Raw genomic sequence first — 27,615 nt, 5'->3', positions numbered from 1 at the left:
TCTTGCTCGTATACTCAATTTGGTTTTTGGTAAATCCCTAATTCAAGATACACTGTATATTTTGAAGCTGTAATTGTAAATTGGCACTTGAAATGGTCCACAAGTTTGAGTCCAATTGATAAAACTTGTATACATTAGATAACACTTCATATTCCTTGAATTACTATTGGAATAATATAATAGCTTTTTATGATCCACAAATGGCAGACTTTTTTGGGAGTGAATTTCTTGTTGAACAGGTGAATGATATATAAAATTTAAATATGAATTGCTTATGATATTGTTTGACTCATTGAAACAATGATATTGTGTGACAGGTTGAAACAATAAAGAAATTTTTAGAATATATACAAATGAGACGATATGAGGTCCCTAGGGTTGCTTTTATCAACAAACTTGATTGAATGGGAGCAGATCCATGGAGGGTTCTTAATCAGGTATAGTCTTTCATCATCATAACACCATCATTCAACTGATGTTAATGTTTAATTTCATGATAATTAAGGCTAGGAAAAAAGCTTAGACATCACAATGCGGCAGTGCAAATTCCAATTGGATTGGAAGAGGATTTTCAGAGTCTTATAGATCTTGTGCAACAAAAGGCGTATTCTTATTATGGTTCTAGCGGGTTCATTTTGTAATCTTGTGACAAGCTGTGAACTATACGTATATTTGTAGCAAGAATGTTGCCAATATTATTTGTATATTTGGCAGTGAAAAAGTTGTGACAGAAGAAATTCCATATGATATGCAAGCAATGGCTGCAGAAAAGAGACGCGAGTTAATTGAAGCGGTTTCTGATGTTGATGATGAACTCGCTGAATTGTTCCTCAGTGATGAACCTACTTCATCTGCTGATCTTGCGGTATGCTGGATTATATACAAACTTAATTTTTTGAAACAAAAAGGTTTTACACTAATTACTATAGATGTTGTAATTCTATGGTTTATTGTTGAACATGCTGCTATTCGGCGGGCGACTATAGCAAGGAAATTTATACCACTATTTATGGGTAGTGCGTTTAAGAACAAGGTAAACATACTTTCTTTGTAGATTGGCTTTTGATTATATTCATGTCTTGTTTTCTACAAGTGAAAATTTAATATTTTAACCATGTAAAGTAATTAAAGTAGCCTAGCGTGACTGATTTAGCTAAAGTACATTTTAAGTGTTTTTTGACATAAGTATGAACCCAATTGTTTTCTTTTAATTTTCTTTAATTAGGGAGTACAACCACTTCTTGATGGTGTTCTTCATTATCTACCGTCTCCACTTGAAGTTGACAATTTTGCCCTTGACCGGTCAAAGAAAGAAGAGAAAGTATTCACTATTCAGTAATCTGAAAGAATTTTTATATATTTAAACAGCCTTAATATGTAACTAACTTTTTTCATCAATTGGACTATTGCAGGTTAAGTTATCGGGAACGCCAGCTAGACATATGGTCGCATTAGCTTTCAAACTTGAAGAACGCCAGTTTGGCCAGCTGACTTATTTGAGGTAAACATTCATTAAACGCCAACACTCTGGTTGCAATGCGCGCATATAATGTATATATGTGGGCCCTCAGATGGGCAAAAGTGAACTTGCACTAACTTTGACGTTATTTTACTAATTTCGTGAACATAACATTAAAAGTGGCGGAAGGTTAATCAGGCATCATGTGGTGGCGTTGATGGCCGAAAGACAAAGGTACATGCAACAATCGGCGGGTGTCCCAATGGTTGAGTGTTATGTGCCTTATGCCCAAGGCTTGATGCAAAACTACTATCGAGCCGAGGGTCTCACTGGAAGCAGCCTCTCTATTCCTACGGGGTAGAGGTAAGGTTGTCTAAATCTTACCCTCCACAGACCCTACCATAGCTTTGCTATTGGTGGGATTTACTGAGTACGATGATGATGATGATGATGATGATTTAAATGCCACCTGTTAAAGTTTTATATCCGTTTATCACTTAGCTACTCGAGATCGGCTCGCTAAAAGCTCAACCCAGTCAAGCTTAAACTAGCCTGAGCCTAAAAATAAGCATGTTTCATAAACGAGCGCGGGGTTCACTTATGGAACTCGAGCTGGTTCGTGAGCCTATTACTTTTAACTTTTATTACATATATTAAATTTATACTTTTAAAAAAACTGTTAATTTCGTTTCTAAGTCTGTTCACTTAATATCATTTTCGGATATCGGGTATCGGTTAATATGCAAAATAGTTTTGGTAACTTGTGGACCATTGGGCTCCATTTTTTGTCAATACAGATTTAGTTTAACAAAAATAAAAGTTTCAAACAAATGTTATATATATTGAGGTCTAAGTTTACCATTAGTTAAAGATTTTTTAACTAATAATCTATCAAGCTTAATCATTCAACCAACACCATAAATATGGTTCGTTTATTCGGGTGACACAAACCATAACCGTAACCGAACCACAAAAATCCCTAGACCCTAAACACGCCATTTTGAGAATATAAATAAGGTATTTTGTGTTGGTTATTAGATTATAGTTATGGAAGGTGGAAGGTTTGTAGTATAAGGTCCTCATGAATTTCTTTTGTCATATGGTGGCTGATATAAACAGCTCTGGTCACAGAAAAATAGCACCATTCATTAACTTGATAACATCATCATAACGGCTTTTTATAGAATAAGGTAATGGAGCCCGTGAAATTAAATGGGCCGGGTTTTTTCCCTCATTTTCTTATAGCCATTAAATGTGTCCGAAATAAGGTCTATATATTGAGAAAAAAAATATAGTTTTACGAATACCGAATCTCACAAACTTGTATTATTGCAAAACAGGCTATTTGGAGGTTTTTGAATCTAAAGTAATTATTTATTTGTAATAATAAATAATATAGTATAGTGGTCATGTTTCTGTGCATAATTGATATATTCATGATAGAATACAATGAGCTGAAGTTGTTAATAGGTTATTGCACGTTCAGTAGATCGAGAGGGCACAACCTGCATTAGTGGGATCTGTGTCAAAAGTATATGTCAAACATTCAAATTTCTATAAATGTGTAGTATAATTGCCATTTTTCTGTGCATAATGGATGCATATTCATGATATAATATAATCAGCTGAAGTTGTTAATGGGTATTGCACAATCAGTAGAGATGGCATTACATGCATTAGCAGGGTTTGCATCAAGAGGATATGTTGTTGGTATCCCAATGCTTGAGGCAATGTTGTAATATAATAAATTTCTGTAAAGTTTTGATTGTTTATCATATGTATGCATTGATGAATCTCTAACCCTTTCTATATTATTTATTACAAGAAGTCTCTACTCTCTGGGGATTGTGATGTTACTTTATATAATATTTTTTCATGTTATTGTTTATTTCTAAACTTGTTTCATTATTATTTTGTAGGAGCGCTCGTCTAATGGTACCCCGAAATTGAATGATCAGAATTTTGAATCTTCAGGAAGCCCTTAAAATCAGTAGGTAAAAACTCAAAAGTTACATAATAAATTAAAAATGAATAGAATATTCATTTTCTTTTATTAATGCATATAATGGTTAAATGGGATCTGTTCAAGGCGTGTAGGCCTGATGTAGATGAAGGGGCTAACACTTTAACATCAAGGGATTCAACATTATAGTTTTTAACATGATGAAATGATGATGTAAGCCTTTTTCTTTCATTTAGAAACAAGTTTATGTTTAATTACTAAAAAGTTCTATTAAAATAAGATTTTGTGACTTGTGTTGCATCAGGTTTGTGGTGTTATTTGTCTTGATTGCTTTCAGTTTTATGGTGCATTTCAAAAAGGTATTGTATCTACTTCCATAGTGTATTGTATTACATCCTTATTCCTTCAATTTTATATGAATTATTTATATGAATTATTTATATGAACTTTTATTTTGTCCTGGTCAGTAACACTGATTTTAAAGAGGGATTATGGTGGACTCAACAGGTCTGGTGAATGCTTTTGTTGGTGGGCTACTAAGTAGTTTGGCTTCAAATCCTTGGTCGTTTACGGTAACTTTAAAAACTTGGCACCTTTTTTGTTTGATGTTTTTTGATAATTGTAATGAAAGGACAAAATATTTTTGCGGGTCATCCTACTTGACTCATTTATGTCCAAACTTATTTTGACCCAATCTTGCCAATATAACTGATCTTATTTTTACGGTAAGAAGCTGACGGATGCACTAAAGTTTGCAAACGTTTGCGATGCCATTACCATGAGAAATAGAGGAGCAATCCCTTCACTGCTTACAAAGAAGGTTATTCTTAAAAAGTTGGAGTATGATACCATTATTTACTTAAATAAACTTATAGTTAAAACAACGACCAAAAGCTAGCTAGAAAACTTTTTGTAATTGATCTAAATATACATTTTACACGATGTAAATGGAAAGGTTATTTTTGTTTTCTTTCGAATACGCATCTTTTTTCTTGTAATCGTATAAAAGAATGAACATGCATCACAGGGTTGGTATAGCCTGTTTGCATTTTTGTCTATATTGCCTCGTTCTTTTTCGAGTAATCAAAATATTAGTTTTGTTTCTACATCAAAACTCTCCACATTTGGTACTTGGTAGTCTTGCTTCCATCTTTTCTTTTCTGTTTTTTCGTGAGACACTGGAACAAAGATTAGAGATGAATGATTACACCATTTTCAATTTAACCTACAGTTAACTAGCTAACTATGGTACAATCACGAACTGTACCGATGCCATCGAATTCCCGTTGCAACGCGCGGGCTCAAATACTAGTTTAGTATTAAAGACTTAGTTTAGGTTTGAATTGATTGTGACATATGTTAGACCTTGTGTGATACACGGGGATTTAAAAAACAAAAAAGTTTGAATTTAATATAATAATATACCTTATGGATTCATAATATATAAATAATGATAAGCAAAATTTTACAATTAATAAATCTATAAAAAACTATATGAATACAACATTTGAAGTTTTATCCGAACTTTTTCAGTAATATTTACATACCTGGACCTGTTTCGTGTGTTATCAGGACACCCGAACCAACCCTATTGTAAATAACCGGGTTTTATAAGTTCGGGTCTTTCCATGTTTATGTAAAGAGCAAAAGGATCACACTCACAAGACATGACCCAAACTGAACTCATTTAATGATATTCTTATGACCAAGGAATAGGGGTGTCAATTCCTGACACGACCCGAAACCCTACACGAACAAATATAGTTTTGGGTCGGCTGACACGACCCGTTTTCTTAAACGGGTCAACCCGAACCCGACACGTTTAAAAACAGGTCAATCCGAACCTGACACGTTAAAAAGTAGGTTGACCTGTTAACTCGTGTAACAACTTTAGAAATAGTTGGTATTTTTTATTTAGATAGGATGTTTTAAAGTTTAAACTTAAATACTTAGTTTGTTAATTTTTTATATATCAATTAACTTTTTAAAAGTAAAGTAATTTCTTTTACACTACTTTTGTCCACTTTTACTTAGTAACAATTTTATTTTATTAGTTCTAACCGTGTATTCTTTGGTTATTTTTTTTGTTCGTTTTTTTCTTGAGCTAAGTATGTGAACCTATGTTTGTTAATTGAGAATGAGAGATAAATACATAAAAACAATTAGGGTTATAAAAAATTATTAATAAGTTTTATATGAATAAGAGTAATTAATTATTTAATTTATTACTAAGTTAATAAATATTACTCATATTCGTATATAAAAGTAAAGCGGGTTTACCCGAAACACAACCCGAACACGACACAAATTTTAATGGGTCGACACGACCAGACATGAATATAAATATGGGTTAGGTTAGGGTTGAAGAATCTCAACATGCTAACCCGCTAACTCGAAACCCATCAACTGGTTAACCTGCCAAGTCGACACCCCTACCTAGGAACTGACCCCTACCTAGGAACTGACCCCTATTAAAATAACCATGACTAATAGTTTTGACCTACTTATATACGAATTGATTGTTTATCGCCTCTTTATTTCACATAGTATTTCTATTATTTCTTTTATAAAATATATTTTTTTTTCTACGTAATAAACCAAATTTTAAGATTTTTGAGTTTTACTAAATTTGAAATGTATAATCCAAAATTTATGGATTGAAATTTAAAATCATTAAATTCTATCCATAACTATGTATTTTAAACTAAGCAAGTTTAAATTAAAAAATATGTTAGTAAATATAATTTAGTTAAGTTATGAATAAAATATTTGTTGTTTAAATTTAAATATATGTTAGTAAATATGATTTAGTTAAGTTATGAATAAAATATTTGTTGTCATTGTTATAATGTACTTACTGTTAATATAAAAAGGAGAGTTTAGACATGGTTTGTTAAAAAGGAGTCTAGACATGGTTTGTATAAAAACCGTGGCTAAAAATAGGTTTTATATTATTTGACATGGATTTATAGCTTTAGACGTGGGTTTTTTACATAATAGATTTTTATGGATGTTAAGAAACCTTTTTAGACGAAATCTTATAATAGAATTTATGGATGTTAAGAAACCTTTTTAGACGTAATCTTAAAGTCAAAAGAAAAAAATATCGACGGCGTCAAAAACTCTTTTTTCTACTAGTAAGACATACTTCCTTTTTGTATGTAACGCATTAATTTTGACGACTGTTCAATATTCCGGCTACGGAGGCCTCTGTTGGCTATTGGGTGGGTGCAAGACTTTATTAGCCTATCTATTTAGTTAACTTTCAATTAACCGGGGGCTGAGGTGGTTTGGAAGGAGGTCCCAAACTCTTACCGGCCCATATTAAAGAACGAATACTGAATAATGTTACATCGCACTGGAAGGTGTTCAATTCTATGTTTTTTTTTTATCAACCAAAAATTTGCCCATATCGATCAAAAACTTTAGTAACAGCAGTCACAAACGTATCCCGTTTATTGTAAACCATATATATATATAGAAATTCTTTTTAACATAATATCATACCACCAGTACCACAAACAACACTCAGAAATACATATATAGATCCAAACCCAAAACATCCACTTTTGCAACTCAATTCCTGGATTCTTGCAGCCTTCTTTCTCCTTCCTCTTTAACCACTGCATAACACACACCATATATATCATCACCAAATCATCCAACAAAAACCAAGATAACATCACAACACAAAAACAACATCCACGCATACCCTAAGTAGTCGTAGTAGTCTCCTGCGTCGGCTGGTTCCCTTTACCCCGGTGAAAAGCATGCGTTATCGCCTCCGACAACACTTTATCATCGTCCCCAGGCTTAAACGTATCAACCAAAAATTCCTTCACAGTAACTCCCTTACCCGGACTTCCTGCAGCCTCTTCATGTCCGGTTCCCTGCATTTTCGACGTTACTTTCTCATAAACCGGACCCAATGTGCTCGACAATGTATCCGCAACTTTATGTGAAAACGCGGTCTGAAACGATGACTTGGTACTTGTTTTAGGTGATGTGGTACCAGAATCGGTTTTTTTTTCAGTGGAAGAACTTAGCTTAGAGACTATGGTGTCCTTAACTTTGTCGGCTATAGCTGAAGTTGCGGACGATATTCTTTGGGAGTAGCTACTGTTCGGGTTGGATGGGTTTGCGGCTAGTGGCGGTTCAGGTGCAAATTGATCATGAGATCCTGTGTACACCGCAGGTTCGGTTTGCGTGGGTTTTGGGTTGGTGTCATGTTCGTCGAAAACCTTCATTTTGTCAAAGGAGTGCAAGACTCCTGTGATCCCTACTTGTTTTTCACCTGTAAAAAATTTATACGATTCTTTTTTGTAACCAACGGTTTTTAATGATAATAATAATAATCATTCAAAACTATGAAAACGTGTTTGTACCTCCATTGAACGTATTCGAATGTTGATCTTCATTCGCATAGACGTGGTCGCCTCCTGGGTGAGTTACATAAACTCCACTCCCCTCACTGCCCTTAACAGGTTCCTTATTTACATCTTGACCATAGCTATAATTATTATGGCCAACAGGAGGCGGATTTTCATAACCGGTTGACAGTGGAGGTGGTGCGTCATATATGTCATCCTCAAAACCACCCTTAAATGGCTCCCTATATACTACATCTCCACCAGATGCATATTGGCCACCATGAGGCGGCAGGAGGTTGGTGAACGGTGGCGGTGGTGCGTAATTTATCTCCTCGTCGTACCTCATCGGCGGGTTTACTCGAGTGGCGTACATATCCTCGGCTAAAACCGGTGTACCCATAACGGTGGGTTCCGCCAAACCACTCCTAACCACCGCAGAATCATTCACTGCCAAAGTTGTTCATAAAGAAAATGGTGATTGATTACTTAAGAAATATACGCAAACAGAAATAATTAAGCAACTTACCAGTATCTGGTTCATCTTGGTTTACTACTACAGTACCTGCAATTAATATATATACATTAATTGATCAAACTAACTAAATAATTATTGAAAATAATCAAATAGGAGTATAATATTATGGCTTGTATATATGCATGATTACCGGCGGGATGGAGACGATCGTCATATTGATCATGGGCGTAAGTGCGGTGCAATTGTGATTCCATGTCAGAAACGAAATGTATATTCAAACTAGAGTTTGCAATGGGTGATGATGAGCAAAAGCAAAAGCAAAAGATGGTGCATTTTAAGGAGAGTTTTAGGAAATAGATAAGGACACAAGGTTAGCCAGCTCGGATGAAGGCAGCTGACACGTATCATACTGTGAACAGGTGGCATGATTCACCACTTTATTAGCTTCATCATCACCTATATAGCATTATTCTAGGCCGGATTATATTTTCTTTCTCTGGAAGTAACATTTGATTACTAAATTGTTTAATTTGTGATCAAAGGTTAAATGTTTAATTTAATTGGTTATAATGAATATATATAAGTTATTATTAATTATTATTAATATTATATTTAGCACCCTTGTGATACGGTGATACCGTGAGAACTTAGTTGGTATTGATTTGATTCGTACCTACACTATGACAACAGAAAAATGAAAAGTCAAGAAGTATAGCCATAGTATGACCAAAATATATCGGCACGTGTTCGGTTCGTCGCGATGACGAATCAGCTCTACACACTTAAACGTAACTACGAAAAAATCACGTAATAAGTTTTAAAAAGTCATAATATTAAATGGTGCATAAAGTACTTTATGATTAATGTTTCATTTATAATAAAACATAAAATAAAAAGAAATCAAGAAAGGAAAAGACAACTAAAAGAAGAAAGTATGGCAGCAGAGGCCCGAAACCGAAACAAGGGATTGGGCCATATGAGTTTGGAACACATGAACGGCCCACCATTTTCACAGCTTATGCATTCAAGCAACAACAAGCACAACAAGCCCTTGTGTTTTATGATTTTATCAATCTTCACAGTCAAATACACATAAACAAATAAAAGGGGAACAAACTAAAAAACGGCGATTTTAATATGTATTGTATGTAGTATTATGATCTCCACATTATGACGAGGGCATAAACCTACGGATGGCAACGAAATCCGAGCCTAATGAAAAACCCCGAACCCAAACGTTTGGGACCCGTAATACCCGTCCCATTAAGGTATAAATGAGTTTGGGAATACTTTTAAACATCTTCACAGGTTTGGAACAGCCACGTTTTTATGTGCAATCATGTGATTAGGGCATGATAACCACCCACATAATTTTTAGGCTTAAGAGCACACAAAGTAGTCTTGATTCCTCCATTTTCTGGCGGTGTTCTCACCTTTTCCCAGATGAAAACCCATAGAAGTGTCCCGACTTCTCCATTTTTTTCTTTGTTTACTAACGTTTTACGGGAAACCAAGGAAAAGTCCACGAAATCCGTTGAAAACTGTCCACGTGGGCGGTGTTCCCATCCGGTACCAGTTTATCTTGATTTCCCCGGACTCGACTCCACGTGGCTTAGTTAATATTTTTATATTCAATGATGTGATCAGGGCATCTGGGCTGGTAGAAACAAATGGTTGACTTTGGGCATCACATCTTAATTAACTTCATCTGATAAAGTCAGCACATGAGATTGCTTGGACCCCGGCATAACCCAAGTAAAAATATTTCAAATGGCTGTTTTCGTGATTTTTATAAAGACTTTTGGTATAACAACTTGAACTTATATTTTAATTTATACACAGTCCTGAAATGAACTATGTATGTGATGAGGGCATTATAGCCATTACATCCTAAGGTCAACTAAAGTGACGACGATAACCATCCATGAAATGATGTCACAATTTGTTTAGTCTATTAGCTAGCTGGAATTAAGCAATTTTGTAATGAAATCATTTGAGGTAAGTTCGATTATATATTATTTTTTTTATCAATGAAATGTAATAATTAATTATTGAAGGAATTAACCTTCTTTTTTTTTGGATGAAATCATGTGATCTTGTCCCATTACATGTTGGAAATGCAATTGAGGTTGTGTCTGACTATGTTATGTGATTCACCTAATTGCATTTTGTATATAGTTAATTAATAATTGCAATTATCGAACCTAGTTTATCGTCTTTTTAATCCTGTATAAAGGCATTGATTTTTATTGAACTGGCACAACAGATCAATCTCTTTATTCTTAACCATCTCTCAGTCCACTGCAAATTAATCCTTAGCCTTGTTCCGTTCCACTGATCACAACTAATTAATCTTGCGTGTCCTTCAATTCCTTCTTAACCATCTTTAAATTTCCTGTTGTTAATTAAAGATATTACAAAAACTTCTGTGTTCGTTATTCTGATCAAGCTGTGTACTTGGAATTGCTTGATTTAAATCACAGATATGGAACGATTCTTGCAGCAGTTTCCGCATCTTAAAATCGAACTGGAAGAGATTAAAAATGCCACCAACAACTTCGATGATCATAACAACTGTATTGGAGGTGGTGGTTTTGGGAAAGTTTATAAAGGAGAATTGTTTGTGTCTCACTCTCGCAGGCGGAGCATGGTCGCTATTAAGCGTCTGGATCGTAGTCATGGACAAGGAGAAGCTGAGTTTATGAAAGAGATCGATACGCTCTCTCGTTACAAGCATGAGAATCTTATCTCTCTCCTTGGATTTTGTTACCAAGGAGATGAGATGATTCTTGTGTACCAGCTTGCATCCCGTGGAAGCCTTGACGAACGTTTAGGATCCGGTGATCTCACGTGGTCAAAACGTATCAAGATATGCCTTGACTCTGCCAAGGGACTACGACACCTTCATGATCCAAGGGGGACACACCAAAGACTTATCCACTGTGATGTAAAAAGCAGCAACATCCTACTTGATGATCACTGGAACGCTAAAGTTGCCGACTTTGGGTTCTCTACGATGGGCCCTGCTAATGAGTTGCAATCGACTGTTATCAACTTAGCAGCAGGCACCCTGGGGTACTGCGATCCACAGTATGCGAAGACAAACACCCTAACGAAAGAGTCAGATGTATACTCTCTCGGTGTGGTGTTAGTTGAAGTTTTATGTGGCACACTATATGCTATACATATAGAAATGATTCTGTTCAACATAATTTAGTGCCCACATGGAAAGAATGTTATGAACAGAAGACGTTAGATGATATAATCTTCAAAGATCTGGCCATTCAACCAATGGATGAGATTGTTTTAGAAATGTTTTCCAACACAGCATATCAATGTTTGAAAGAATCTCGTGAAGATCGGCCTGAGATGGCTGTTGTTGTGGTAAAGCTTGAGACTGCACTCGAAATTCACAAGTTACTCAAAAATCAAGACTTTATAGGTAATTGGAACGTACAAAGTGCTTACTACAAAGAGATAGCGAAGACAACAGAACCTCCTCTGAGCTACAGAACCGCAACTGAATTGATGAAATTTCTGTTCAAAGGGGTCCTCCTTAACAAGGGCAAAACGGTAATTAGTTGCTATGTCAATATTGTAGAAACTTACATGCCATTGTTACCATCACACATAACAACCGAGTCCTTTATGTTCAAATAAAGCAAGAAAAATAGTAATTAAAGAAAAAAAAAGATGTTATCATTTTAACATGGAGGACTAACTTGTTTGAATTTATATAATTGACATACAGTGGTTTTCATTAAATAAGAAAGGAGAACATTGTGAGATGATATCTATTGCAGAATGTTTGGGTTCACAATTCAAGGCTGCAGCCTGGCCTAATAAAGATTCAAGGTGACCTATCTGTAAATGGCTTTTGAGATATATATTTGATAGGTATAAAGCAATGTATCATTTGTTTCTACGTACTATTCACGCAGATTTCCAGAAGGCGTCTATTATTCCAATGATGGGAGATTCAAAACACGTGTAGAAACTCAATTTTTGTCACCTGGAATCACATATTCGGTGAACCTTGTGTTTACATTTATAAATGCAGGCAACCATGAGGTGGGAAATTGCCGACCTCTTTTACTCAAATACAAAATACAAGGGGATTATCTTTTCCTTAAACTCAATATACAAGGGGATCCGGAAGCTTCAACTTCACTCCTTGCGTATGAGAGAGATGATAGATGGTGGATGGCTGAATTGTGTAAGTTTACCTGTGACAACAAAATTGTGAATCTTCAGTTTCTGTTTGAAGGCTTCCTTGATTCATATGATCTCATAGAAGTAGAAGGCATCGAATTCCGGCCCTTGGAGAAAGTAAGATTGATGTCAAATAAATTTAAATTATTCATGTACATCATTATGTACTGTAATTAATATCCAATCCTCTGAATTTCTTTTTTTATGTTTTAAACTTTTATGGAAAATAGGTGATCGTCAGCCACAATAAAATTATGTTTAATGTAAGAAGATAATATTCCATATCAGTCACTGGATCGAAGTCTAATATTAATTGTTATGTTCTTCTACAGGTGGAACAAAAAGAGGATGACAATCAACCATTATCAGATTCAGATGCAAATTGGGAACAAGTAGTGCCAAGTACTGAGTATAAATTAGACATTATGAAACGATCAAAAGGACACTTGCAACGCACAACGAAGGAGGATGCGCTCCAAGTTATGAGCAAAAAGCTCTTAATCGCTGTCGAGGGGTGGCAAACCACTGTATGTTTTTATTTTCCTGCTGTGGAGATGGTCTAAATGATTTATATTATGCTAGCTGACTGTACGTACTTTTTCTAGGAAAAAGAAGTTTTTATCGAAACCAATTGAAAATACAATGGAGATGGTGCGTGAGGTAATTAGTGATACTTTACATCTAACTGTTACTTTCAACTGTGGTACTGATATAATTTTGAAACTAGGAAATGACAATGGTGGCAGAAGTTGATGAACCAGGAAGTCTTATTCATAATTATACGACACTCTTGAATTCTGTCTTGTCACAGAAAGCAGCAAGCCTTCTGAGAATTCAAAGACGCCTTGAAAAATTCCAACGCCGACTTAGAGAGCAGGAGATTCTCATCCGTACGAGAGTGCCTCGCTGACACTTTGCCATGTAACAAAACCTGGAGACCATCTGTCTTATAATTAGCAGCGTAAACAAACCGGGCGTCCCAACAAGTTCATTTATGTTCGTTCGTTTAATAAACGAACCGGACATGAATAAAAAAGTTTCGTTCGGTAAGCTTAGTGGACGAACACGGACAGAGACCGCGTTCGTTCAATAGTGTTCGTGAATGTTAGGTAACGTCTGGTAATTATTATACTTTTTGAAATTAATATGTAATCGTTTAAGTTCGTTTGTTTATTAGAGTTGTGTATGTTTGTCCATTAGCGTTCGTTTGTTCGGTAGTGTCCATTAATGTCTATGCGTTCGTTTGTCCATTATACAGGTCACTATGGGCGCTATCCAGGGCATCATTGGGGCTTATGGGCGCGCTTGGGTAATTTTGGTGGGCCCTCTCTCTCTCTCTCTCTCACACACACGCACACACACACATACATATGTACTAGACGGGTGCCCGCGCGATGCGGCGAGAACAAAAATCTTAGTAATCATGTAACAGTTTCGAATGTTCAAGGTTCGTTTGAAACCTTGAAAACATTTAAACCAATCACCACTTTTGATTAGCTGGTTTATGAATGTTCAAAGCATAGCAAAAAGTTCGGTTTACGGTTTATACAAAAAAAAAATAGGCCGTATAAAACCGGACCGGATTGTAAACTTATTATTGAAGCTCAATGCGTGAAACCAAAATATTAGTAACGATTCAGTTTTAAGTTTCGACGGTTCAATTTTGGTTTTCAATGACAAAAACTCAAACCAACGGTTTGGCTCACGGTTTAACTTATAAACCGTTTCTACTGAATTGTGAACGTCCATACGTAACATGTTAATTTTTTTTATTTGAAAAAAACTATAGCAATACCATACCCAAATTAAAGACAATAAAATGCTTATTTTTATGGTGCAAATTTAAAAAATATATATATTAACGTATGAAAAAATTACGGTTGTTGGAAAATCGCTGGTGTGAAGTTGGTTACAATTAAAATCAAAAGGAATACATGGGTAAAGATAAAGGCTTAAAGTTGTAACAATTTTTTTAAATTTATAAAAGTTGAGGGGACAATATTGTAACTATTTTCATACTTATTTTTTAATAGACAAGTTTGTCCATATCTTACATGCTATAGAAGGTGTACATTATTCTTTATAAGTTGTAAACTACTTAAAAAATAGGTGTCTTAGTTTTCTCATGTCTCATTATATATATATATATATATATATATATATATATATATATAATGGGGCGCCCAATGAGCTTTAAACCACAGCGGGGCATTATAGGTTGGGCTTCGATGCCCCCGGTGCTCATGTGACACTGTGGAGAGGCTTCGATGCTCCCCACCATAGAGAACAGTCTTAGTGTCCATTAGGGTCCATTAGTGTTCGTTTGTCCGTTTACAATATTAACGAACAGACACGGACAAACTCAATTCCTCAATGAATGGACACGGACACGAATTTTCGTTCGGTAAAGTGTTCGTGAACCGTCTGTTTGTCAGACAAAAGCTTAACGGACGAACCCAAACAAGGTCTCGTCCGGTCCAGTTCGGTCCTTTTACATCCCTACTTACAATGCCATATTAGATTTTGAGAAACATCCCTCTCTAAAAGGCACTTTAGTGGTTCATATAATCGAAGAATATATCCACAAAGGCCAAATTCGGTTGATACTGAAGAAACCACTCAAAAGGTATCACCATCACGAAAAAGCGGGTGGTTAAAAAGAGATCGTAACACTAATAATAATACGTACTGATATTACAAATAGTCACCATGCCAGTTATATAGCATCAAAAGTGTTGGAATCTGAGCAGCTTCATGATTGGAATGATAATGAAATGTTAGAGGTAGGTAGTTAATTTATGATAAATGATTATATTATGTTGAATAAGTTTTGACCATACATGTATGCTCTTACAGTCTCACTAGGAACTAGAATCTCTACAACAGCAACCCACGGGAAAGAGACAGGCGGACCTAGTTGATCCCGATGGGGTCGTTTGCACCCATGAATATTTTTTATTCAAGTATATATATACGATCTAGTGTTGTCCGAACCTCAAGAAATATTTATACCGGCGTCATAAAATTGACACGGCGCCCCCATCGACATAATTAGAGGGGTGAATATATCACCGGAGTTTTCCGGCTGGAGACATGACGAAGCTTTCATGTTCTTCGTAATGTTATTTTGTTGCGGAGAAAAGAAGAAGAGGTACGATAAAATTTAGAGTTAAGTGCAATTTGCAACCATGTGCTCAACACCAAAACACAACTTGCAACCTCTAATTCTATTTTCGGGGTTATGGCGCCCTGACGTCTGCAAACCTGGGTAGTTTGAGCTCCGACGTTAAGCCAACTACTGGTTAACTGAGAACCGTCCCTGTAAGAAAGTTTTATGGGTCCTCCACGAGATAAGTGTTGTGGTAGTGAGACTTTTAGATCTTAAGGGTTGTCTGTTAGCACCTCCGATTATTCATCATATCTTAATGTTTGGTAGATGACCTATTTAGTCATATTATACTTCGGTAGTAACTTTTGATTACTTACGACATTTGATATTATGCAATATATTCTAGTACAATAAAATCTTTAATTTTGCAATATGATCATATTTTTATATATATTTAGAAAGTATTCGATATAATATTTTGTCATATTTTCAATGTGAACCGTTTATCCGAATATTTTTTATACTTGTGAAGTTTTTGGATTTACTAGAATACAGGGCATTATTTATCATAAGTTTGGTACCCATCGGTAAGATGTTGATCCTTCATGGGTATTTGATATGTAATAGATAGCAATTCCACTAATTGCTCTCAATCACGATTATGGCAAATATTGTGTATTCAATGTATTTATTATTTTCCTTTTTTGTATTGTAAATATGGTCAATATATATTATACAAATTTCTCCCAATTGAGTAGAGTGAATTCTCCTCTTACATGGTATCACGCCAAAAGACGATCATTTCTCCTCCTCCCTTTCCAAAACCCTAACTCCCACCCTGGTCATCATCCCCCTTTCATCCATCTCCTCATGGCTTCCTCCTCTAATGATATATAGCACCATTCCTATGTCAACCATCCTCCATATGATGCCCCTCAACCAATTATCTCTATTGGCACAATCAAATTCCCTCTTTTCTCTTAACAGGTCATATTGATGGCACTATCAAACCTCCTACGACCATCATTGCATCTGATGGCAAGGATTCTGTCAACCCTAAATATGGAGAATGGTTAGAAGCTGATCAACGGGCCGTTCTCATCATCAATTCCTCCCTTACGGAGGAGGCAATGGCCAAAGTGCTCAGTCTCAAAACTGCTCGTGAAATCTGGTCAGCCCTCGAAGTTGCCTATGGCAACACATCTATTGAAAGAACGCACCTTTTACATGATAGCCTTAGGCAACTCACTAAAGGCTCGGGTTCTATTACCGAGTTTAGTCGGAAATTCAAGGCAATATGTGACCAGTTGGCCGCTTTCTTTTCGGGACAATATGGTACCTATGTGGGCTTGGATCCACTTTTGAAAAATTTTCAACTGCAGTTCGCACCAACCTATCCTCGCTTTCTTTTTTGGAACTAGTCACCAAAGCAGAAAGTCAGGAACAGTTTCTGCAAACCCTTCACCCACCCACACCAGCCCCTGTTGCATTCACAGCAAATCAACATCGTAATCATGGTTCGGGTTCAGCTCAGTCTACAAATAAACCCAAGTCTAATTCCTTCTCCCGTGGTTCCGGTTCTCAATCTTTCTCTCGCGGCCCTCGTCGACCACCTCAATGTCAATTGTGCAGAAATTATGGACACTTTGCATATAAGTGTTCCCGCTTATCTTAATTTGCTTATGCCTTCAATACAAATGAGGGTCTCGCTCAAGCTTTTCAAGATCAGTGCCACGTTACCACAGGTGCCCCAGATTGGCTAGCCGACTCTGGAGCCACTGAGCACATGGCTAACTCTACAGGTCATCTTCATACAACCGCTCCATATACGGGTAACTCTATAGTGGCTTCTGGTAATGGAAATTCATTACCTATTTCTCATACGAGTCAATTCTCGATTAATAAGCACTTATCTTTAAAAAACGTCTTGGTTGTTCCCAAATTAACCAAGAATCTTTTATCCATAAGTCAACTAACCACCGATTATCCCGTTGATGTCTTATTTTCCCAACCTTTTTTTACTATTCAGGATCGGAAAACAAGCCAACCCTTTGCTCAAGGTCGGTGTGAAAATGGTCTTTATGTGCTTCGGGATGGGAATCTTGCTTTTGTTGCTTCACTTTCTTCCAATAAATCCTCTTTTGAACTTTGGCATTATCGTTTAGGACAATTTTCCTTTGATACTATTTCTATTTTAAAAGGTTTTGGTTGTTTGTCATCTACTTCCATTTTGCCTAAACCTAATATTTGTTCTCCGTGCCAACTTGCAAAGGCTCACAAAATGCCTTTTGATTTAAATAACAAACGAGCATCAAATCCCTTGGACCTTGTGCAATGTGATTTCTGGTGTCCTTCACCCATTGTGAGTGTTGATGGCTATATATATTATGTTGTATTTGTTGATGATCATTCGGGTTTTCTTGGCTTTATCCGGTTAAAACAAAGGACGGTTTTTATTCCATCTTGTCCACTTTCTTATGTTTTGTGCAAACACAATTTTCAAGGAAAGTTAAAGTTTTTCAAAGTGACGGCGGTACCGAATTCGTAAATCAACACGTTCGAATTTTTGATGAAAATGGCACTTTTCATCGATTATCTTGTCCTTACACATCTCCTCAAAATGGTCGAGCTGAGAGGAAACACCCTCATATAGTAGAAACGGGACTTGCCATGCTTTTTCATGCTCATGTTCCGGCTACTTATTGGGTTGAGGCATTTAGCACCGCCGCTTATAACATAAATCGTTTACCGTCTGGTGTCCTACACAATAAATCACCTTTTGAAATGTTATTTTCTACAACACCAACCTACACAAACTTTCGTGTTTTTGGGTGTCGTGTTTATCCATATCTTCGTGATTATGCACCACATAAACTAGCTCTTAAAAGCATTCCTTGTGTCTTCATGGGCTATGCAATTCAATATAAAGGATACAAGTGCTTAGACCCGAACACCTGTCGCATGTATGTCATTCGTCATGCTCGATTTGATGAAACCTCGTTTCCATTTCAGCCCCATTCTTCCAATTCTGATTTGACTAGTTTATTACTGTCCACCTACCAAGAGAATTATCCCATTAATACTACTTCATCTAATTGTCACCCTCTCCAACCCACCTCTTCACCTACTATCTCCAACCAAACTACATCCCCATGCACTTTATGTAAACATGATTCCCACATGCATGGTACTCCTTCCCATGCAGCTCCAACTCAAACACTCCACACACATTCCCCAAATTCTAATTTACCTGCCACCACATCACCTTCCTCTCCAACCATTGCCACACCTTCCTCACCACATCCCCCTTTAACAACCGATCACCAGACTATCTCAGCCCCATCCTCAACGACCGACTACTCACATCGATTCACCACAACCACCTCCAACCCATCCTTTGGTCACTCGTTCCAAGGTCGGTACCGTTAAACCTAACCCCAAACACCGTGCCATGCTTGCTCAGGCTATGCAAAATAGTCTTCATGTTGCTTTGCTCGCTGCCTCAGACCCTAAAGGTTTTCGAGCCGCTTCCAAAAGCCCTCATTGGATGCATGCAATGCAAGAAGAAATCAATGCTCTTCAGTGAAACCATACGTGGAGCTTAGTACCTCGACCTGCAATGGCTAATATAGTCGGCTCCAAATGAGTTTTTCGTACCAAATATCACTCTGATGGCTAGATTGATCGGCATAAAGCTCGACTTGTCGCACAAAGTTTTACTCAACTTCCGGAACTTGATTTTTCTCACACTTTCAGCCCGGTTGTAAAAGCTTCAACTGTTCGTATAGTAGTATCCTTGGTTGTTATCAACAATTGGCTTCTCCATCAACTAGACGTAAATAACACCTTTTTAAACGGCTCTTTAACTGAAACCGTTTACATGGAACAACCACCAGGTTTCATTGATTCCAAGCTTCCTTATTATGTGTGTAAACTAAATAAAGCCCTCTATGGATTAAAACAGGCACCGCGAGCATGGTTTCAACGGTTAAGCTCATTTCTGGTCACTTATGGTTTTACGTGTGGCCGGGCTGACACGTCATTGTTCGTTTTCAATCAAGGAGATTGTCTGATGTACCTCCTTGTTTATGTGGATGATCTTATCCTCACCAACAATAAACCCGTTATGCTTGCCAACTTCATCAACTAGTTAAACAATGAGTTTGCTATTAAGGATTTGGGGTCGTTAAACTATTTATTGGGTTTGGAGGTTGTTCAAACGGATGATAGGTTGTTTTTTAGTCAAGCGAAATATGCGCATGACATTCTTAACCGTGCCGGGCTCCTCGATGCAAAGCCCGTCCCCACACCCCTTGCAACTACTGACTCGTTCACATCCACCGGCAGACCATACTCCAATCCTACCTTTTATCGTTCAATTGTTGGTGCCTTACAATATTTAACCATCACCTGACCCGATCTTTCTTATGCCGTTAACCAAGCATGTCAATTCTTACATGCTCCTACAGACCATCACTTTCACCTCGTTAAACGCATACTCTGTTATGTGAAAGGAACAATATCGCATGGTCTTGTTTTTCAACAACCTAAGCATACTACTATTTTGGGTTACTCTGATGCGGATTGGGCTCGTTGCATTGAAACACGACGATCGACTTATGGTTGTTCAATTTTTAGGGGGTAATCTTGTTTCATGGAGTGCAAAGAAACAACCCATCGTCTCAAAGTCCAGCTGCGAGTCGGAAAATCGGGCTATGGCCAATACTGGCGCGGAAATCATCTGGATCACTCACTTGTTACGTGAGCTTCATGCTCTTCCACCAGATAGACCTACATTGCTTTGTGAAAACCGTAGTGCATTATTCATGAGCCAAAATCCCATTTCTCATAAACGGGCCAAACACATCGATTTAGATTATCACTTTGTTCGTGAGCTCGTTATGTCCGGGAAACTTCATACTCGCTTTGTTCCTGCCAAGCTTCAACTGGCCGACATTTTCACCAAAAGTCTATCGAGACCGCAATTCGAACACTTTCGGACATTACTTCATGTTTGTTCACCACCGTCTCGCTTGAGAGAGGATAATAGATAGCAATTCCACTAATTGCTCTCAATCATGATTATGGCAAATATTGTGTATTCAATGTATTTATTATTTTCCTCTTTTGTATTGTAAATATGGTCAATATATATTATACAAATCTCTCTCAATTGGGTAGAGTGAATTCTCCTCTTACAATATGCTATCGAAACATGAAGTAGTACCATTTAGTGTCTTTCTCTGTCGAGACAATTGACTTAATGTATGCTTATTTGTAATATTAGTTTGTATCATACCAGGCATTGGTATCCCATATCTGTGATAGCTCTTATGAAGCTTCCAGACTTGCATGGGAAAAATGTATGCCTTTATTTGAGTTCTATCGTATCATATAGTAGCATGATAGGTCAATTTACAACTTTACCATACGTTTACTTCTCCTAGTCGGAAATGACCAACTCAATCTATTTTGGTTTATACCACCTATATTAGGTTTTGATCATGGTTCTCCCTAGTCGCATATGGCCTCTTCTAGGATTGCATCCTCTTTATTCTCTCCTTCATCACCATGTACGGTAGCCACATTCGCTTCAGAAAATGTGCTAGTATCAGTTGATCTTGTCTAATGATGAAGGAGCTTTTTATTTTGCTCCACGGCTAGAAAAAATAAAAGACATGGTATGAGCTTAGGGTATTTTGCGAAGCCACATCCTGGATGATGAGGTTCTCCCTCCTTAGGTCTTTGAGAACGGGTAGTTATGCATAGAGATGCTGAGTGCTATGATCTCGAGATTACGTGGAAGGTTCATTTATTAAAACAAGTCGTTTGTGTGTAAAGTGTACTTTTCTGAGAACTTCAGGTTCTCGTTTATAGATTTGTGGGTTCTGTAATGCAACGTTGTTTATTCATAGTTGAGAATGGCATAACTTCTTATACGATTAAATCAAGAAAGTACGTTGTCGAGTATAAGTAACAAGACTTGTTGAGTTTATCTTTGTTATTTATTTTATAGGTATAATGGTTTTTATTCTTCCCGACTATCTCCTTTTGATTGTTGTCGGTCCCAACTAACGTATTGGTTGTTATGTTCCCAACGGTCCGCGACTAACGGAACAGCGTTAGTTGAAGGTCATCGGAAAAACGTTTTTGTTCGGAAAAGTCATATTTTTTTCCAGGCAACACAACCCGAACACCGCCACCACCAGTGGCGGATCCAGAAATTTTTTTCGGGTGGTGCACTACTATTAGATTTTTCAATTTCTCCGAGTCGGGTATAAAAAATTCCTGGTCGGTTTGAGGTTCGGGTCGGTTCGATGGTTCGGGAAAAGTTCATTGCATAATAAAAATACGATAAAATAATAAAAGAGACACTGTCATTAGAAATTAAAAAACACATAATATCAATACAATAGTCTTTACGAATTAAAAAAATGCTTATAGGTGTTCCCTACGAGTCTTCATCTTTTGAAATCGTTGCATTACTTCTTCAACCGAAAGTTGTTGGAGGAATTCCCTTTCAATGTAAGAAATGAAAGAATCGTTCATGTATTCATCACCCATCCTATTACGCAAATCCGTTTTCACATTCTTCATTGAAGAAAAACATCTTTCAACACTTGTCGTTGCAACCGGAAAAACTAATGACAACTTTATTAAACGTTACACTAACGGATAATTAATGTGTAATCTTGTTTTCACCATAATTTTAGCAAGATCACCTAAGCCACTCAAGTTGGCAAACCGCTTATCTTCTTTCACGTTTGTAATGTAGTGGCCAAGTTCATATACAAGCTTCTCCTTTTCATTAAAATCAAAATCACATGGATACATCTCGGCCAAGTTTAACAAGTTTACTTTACTAAAGGCACTAAAATTACAAGACGGGCTCTATGAACTCATACTTGTAAGCAATTTAGTGGTTAACTAATTAAAGCGGCTTCCAAGCTCTTGAATTTGCATATCGAGAACCGTGTTGAAATTATTAACTACATAATGATGACAATTGGTGATACCGGTCTTCTTAACACTTAACAATTAAGAACAATTAACATTTAACAAGAAGTCAAGAAAAATTAACATGTAACAAGAATTATAAATGTAAACTTACCTTCAAAGTGGGAGATTAAGAGGATTCGAGTAAGGACTGTAAGGGGACGGCTGACAAAGGACGGGGACGGCCGATGGCGATGGTCGGAGTGACGGTGCAGGAGTGCGGGAGTGACTGAGTCAACGGCTGAAATCAGGTCAAGGGTGGAGAGGCGCTGTGTTGTTTGTGCTGGTTATGTGTTTGTGTTTGTTTAAAACCCTAACTGATGTTAGGGTAAGTTAGTAAAAAAAAATTTAACAAAAACAAGATTCGATCCCTCGACCTCCGGGTTACAAAACCAACATGTTACCAGACGGACAAGCACTTCAAATGGTTCTATGGTGGTTCCTTTCTAATTTATAAGGTGGTTTCTTTATTATTTTCTATATATAATTACACTATTATTTCAAAACTCGGGTGGTTCCGAGGAACCACCCGATATCACCGTAGATCCACCCCTGGCCACCACCAACCATTTCCAACGATGATTCTAGGGTTCCGACGACCTCAATAGTTAAGGCTTTTACTAGAAAAAAATTCCTAAAGGTCTGATACAAAGTTACAAATATGTTTGGGACAAAAATATTAGAGTTTTTCGGGAAACAATGTGAGTTTTCCAAACAGAAACGTTTTTCCGACGACCTGCAATTAAAGACGTTAGGATTATGTTAGTCGCGGACCATTGGGAACAAATACATTAAAAGTTGGGACCGTCAGCAACCAATTTGTTAATTGAGACCGACAGCGACCAAAAGACGATATTTGACATTAATAAAAACCGATATAACTTTTTTATATGACATGATTATTGGAACATATGTACATAAAAACGTTTCTTTTTAAGCATGCTCAAATGATGTTTTCATAAAGTAATTGTTAACTTAGGTGTTGTTTGTTTTTCTGAAAAACGTCTGTGCAACCTCTTTTGTCTGCGCCATGCAGATCACGCGCATACATTTCCATGTGCAGACTGCTTGTTTTCTCAAAGATGTTTTATTAAAAAACGTATGCGCAAGCTCTTCTTGGTGCAGACTTGGCCCATCAACTTCTGAGATTTTATAAGATCTACAGAATGTTAAAACACCGCACCCTACCAACATCCACTGTCCACCATCACCACCACCACCCACCCACTATCTGCCACCACCACCGCGCACCCCACCACCCACTGTCCGCCACCACCATCGTCCACCACCATCGTCCGCCGCCACCACCGTCTACCACCATTGCCCACCACCCATCACCGCTATCTACCATCGCTTTCTACCACCACGCCTTCTTCCACCGCAACCATCCACCACCAACACCCACCACTACCACTATCACCATCCAGGACCACCACCACCCCACGTCCGCCACCACCATCCACCACCATTGTCTGCCACCACCACCATCGTCCATGTCACGCCCCAACCTAAGGCGGAAATACCGGGGCGTGAGCTGATTGCTCAAAACTCTCAAGGTACTATCATGCAATAATAAAGGTGACAATATCTATTTATTTAATTTAAAATAATTCACATAAATTCAAACAACCAAGTACATAATCCAAAACATACAACAAAACAAATTTATATGTTAGATGATCCTAATTTAAATTCTTCTAACTTAAATTCTTCATTAAGACTTCACCAACTTGCATTAAATTAATACGATAACCTGCGTATGCGTATATAATAGAAATAACTTTTTCAACATCACATGTTGAGTGAGTAAAACACTAGTTAATTGAGATATAATATAATATATAAAAGAAAAGGCAAACTGTTCCTGTGAGATACCAATTAAGCCATAGCATGTACACAATTCAACTTTTAATAAATAATGGGCTAAACCGTTGCCATGTGAATCGGGCGTTGGTTACCAAAAATGAGTTGCCGGTGAAAACCATTGTCATGCGATTGGAAGCTGACTGATATGGGCTTAAATTATATACATATTATTATATATATATATATATATATATATATATATATATATATATATATCCTATACTTTTGAGAAATTTTGAGCTAGATTTTATTTAATATAACTCTTATATGGGTTACATTTAAGATTTTAAAGGTTTCGAGAGAGAATGAACTAAAATGGAGCACTTGTACTAAGCTTGAAATCGACGAATAAATGGTCGAGCATATGTTATATATTACTAAATATCTTACATAGTATATTTCAATCATTCATTGATATCAATTGAATGTACTGATGGAGATCTAATGGAGTTGGGCTGTTTAGGTGTGCTTCATTATGTAAAAGACGTTGATGGGGTCCGACAAGAAAAAGAAATTAGTTCCACAATTTGATGTCGGTAATTGTGACTTGAAGAGAAAGCAAAAGGATTAATATAATATATATTCTTTGACGGCTGCAAAAGGGGGGATGGAAGAAAAAAACCTAGGAGCCGCAACAAGCATTGTTTAGACAGCCACATTATTATTCCAGAGGTCAAGCAAGGAACCTGAGGCTGCCAGAGGGAGTTCGACACATAACTTAGCAACGTTGGACAACTCCTATTATCATTGGTGGTTTCTGTTCACGCAAGAAAAAGTAAAGAAGGGAGCAAACACCATTGTTCTCCGACTTGATTTTATTATTTATTTTGTTATGAACTCAATTGTTGAACTTATTTATTTTATGTCATTGAGTATGATTATTGGCTAAACATTTTTAGTTACTTAGGCTTGGATGATGTTTTGTTGATTGGTTAAGGTTTTAAGTGGTTTTCGGGTTTTGTTTATGGGATTTTGTTTAGTTAAAAGTCTTTATCAGCTTATTGGATGTGTTTCATGCGTATTTACTTTTGATTTGTGTCTGAATGAATGTTTCACATGTTTCTTTATTGAAGGTCTTTTGATTAAAGGTTGCATGTTAGGTTGCTGACCGTGTGTTTCCAACTTGTTTATGGTTTGTTGAGCTCATTCACCATAGATCCTGATTTTTGGCATATTATTAGAAGTTTAAATTCTCAGTTGCTTAAATATCTAACGGGTGATAAGTTGTTGGGTTTGTCTGCGTTGTTAGCTTTTTAGGTTAAATTATCTAACAGGAGGTTTGCCTATTTTTTGTCTTAATTTCACTGTTTACTTGTGTCCTCTAGACTGTTCATATACCACCCCGTGTACTTAGGTGCATTGAGATAGTGAAGCCGACGGGTTAGCTGTTTTCTAGGGTAATTAATCAAAGTTGGTGAACTGACAGGTGAACCAATAAGCCGGTGTTTTAACATGATCTCTAGGATTTCCTCTTAGGTGACACCTTGAGAGTGATTAGGGATCCATTAGGTTTCCTAGAGATTCATATCTTTAGATTCCGGGTTCCCATAGCATTTTCCCGTAACCGATAAAAGCCCGAGTCATCACAATTCGGATTCCTTGCCTAGGTAACCCTTGCTCTCATTTGAATTTGCTAAATTATCATATTCGGCAATCTCTTTTACTAGTTTAATTGATTGTTAGTTTTAAAATAAAATAAACAAAAATCTAAAAATAATCTATTCTTAATTATTAATTTAATTAGCTTTTAGAACTAGTCTCGTTAATTTAATAAGTGTCTCTAAAATTCGATATTCCCGGTCTTCCCATTGCTTTTCTATACCCGATAGGTTCACTTGCCTGTTGCTAGTGGTTTGGTTTAGGGTATTCTAGGTTTTTATTACTCGTTGTGCTTTGTTGATTTATTGCTATGTTTTCGTACACCACTTTACGCACATCAAGTTTTTGGCGTCGTTGCCGGGGACACTTGGTAATAGTGAACTAGTTTATATTTGCTTTTTTTTTGTTTTTAGTTTTAGCTTTAGTTTAATTAATTAGTTTTATTTTATTTTATTATTTAATTTCTCTTGATTGCTATCTTTTCCTTGATTGTAACTTGTGTGCTTTAGGGATAAGTTTGGGTAATCACTCTTTTACTTGTTTTTCAGCGTATGAGACGTACACGTTCACTAGGACTACCAGAGTTCACAGCTTCTGATGAACCCAACAGAGAGTTTTGTGAGCGCCGTAGGGAGTTTTGAGAAAGCCTGTAAGATCTCAAATCCAAGGCTCAATTAATCCTTAACTAATATAGTTCATTGTTGCTATTGATTATGTGTATTGATTGTTCATATATTAGTATTAGATTATAGTATGTGTATGTATAATATAATTAGAATGAAGCTTGAGAGAGATTGGACAGAGGTTCGTTACTTTAATCTCAAAACATAAATTAAACTGTGAACATTGTTCACTATAAATAGGAAGATGGACCTAGTTCGTTAACATTCCATAACGAACTAGGGTCCACTTTGTTACATACATTAACAAAGAAATAAACATAACGAATCACCCCCTGATTCGTTAAACATTCTTAACGAATCAGGAGTGATATAACTTAGATCTAGTTCGCTAAATATCCTTAGCGAACTAGACTATTACATTAATGAACTAAAAGATAAATTAATTGTTTATTACATAAACCAAAACGACAAATACGTTAATGATAAATACAAAGACTCGAGACGCAAAACCGTGTACTAACAAGTTTCAAGAGATTGCACGTGCTCTGCGCGAAAACAAGGTACAAGTTTCTGATTTCATATTAGATATGGGTAACGCTAACCCCCCCTGGCGTACGGTTCACTTGAGAGCGAATGAGGGAGTTAAGGGGAGACAGTCTGCTATCACACGTACGACGATGCCCGATGCTAATAGCTGGCAAATTCCGACCAATGTCATGAATTCCATCACTAATTTTGCCCCATTTCACGGACTTGAAGGCGAGGATGCGCCTTGCCATCTGAACAAATTCACTTGTATTTGAAGACGTCAAAACTCCGGAGTGGCGTCGAGAGTCCAACTCGGTGGTACGAACTTTGAGAAAGTGAAAGTGATTTGGTGTTTTTGAATGCCACAATGAGGAGCTCATGTTCGCTATTTATAGCAATCCCCGGTCAGACCTTC

General features: G+C 36.8%; 1 protein-coding gene and 1 long non-coding RNA gene across 2 annotated transcripts; both read left to right on the top strand.

Moving 5' to 3' along the window:
* The first annotated feature begins 363 nt into the window (after positions 1–363).
* Positions 364–3,457, top strand: LOC143594522 (elongation factor G, mitochondrial-like). The gene is made up of 6 exons (XM_077073814.1): positions 364–437; positions 506–637; positions 679–1,033; positions 1,226–1,321; positions 1,413–1,501; positions 3,379–3,457. The coding sequence occupies exons 1-6, from the start codon at positions 364–366 to the stop codon at positions 3,407–3,409; spliced, it is 777 nt and encodes a 258-aa protein (XP_076929929.1). The 3' UTR covers positions 3,410–3,457.
* Positions 3,458–12,883: 9,426 nt separating this feature from the next.
* Positions 12,884–13,408, top strand: LOC143594524 (uncharacterized). The gene is made up of 3 exons (XR_013146348.1): positions 12,884–13,006; positions 13,085–13,139; positions 13,207–13,408. It is a non-coding gene; the product is annotated as an uncharacterized LOC143594524 (long non-coding RNA).
* Positions 13,409–27,615: the final 14,207 nt, after the last annotated feature.

This window comes from Bidens hawaiensis, unplaced genomic scaffold (assembly GCF_021521415.1).
Source record: "Bidens hawaiensis isolate Kalapana, Puna unplaced genomic scaffold, B.hawaiensis_p1.1 tig00043780_1, whole genome shotgun sequence".
Taxonomy (NCBI): Eukaryota; Viridiplantae; Streptophyta; class Magnoliopsida; order Asterales; family Asteraceae; genus Bidens; species Bidens hawaiensis.
This window is presented reverse-complemented; position numbering and strand designations above follow the sequence as displayed.

What these genes read in the sequence shown, in the direction of transcription:
- LOC143594522 (XM_077073814.1), top strand. Translation starts at nt 364, where the DNA reads ATGAGGTCCCTAGGGTTGCTTTTATCAACAAACTTGATTGAATGGGAG. An exon ending in GTAGTGCGTTTAAGAACAAG is followed by an intron (nt 1,034 to 1,225) that starts GTAAACATACTT and finishes TTCTTTAATTAG; the next exon opens with GGAGTACAACCACTTCTTGA. An exon ending in GGCCAGCTGACTTATTTGAG is followed by an intron (nt 1,502 to 3,378) that starts GTAAACATTCAT and finishes ATTATTTTGTAG; the next exon opens with GAGCGCTCGTCTAATGGTAC.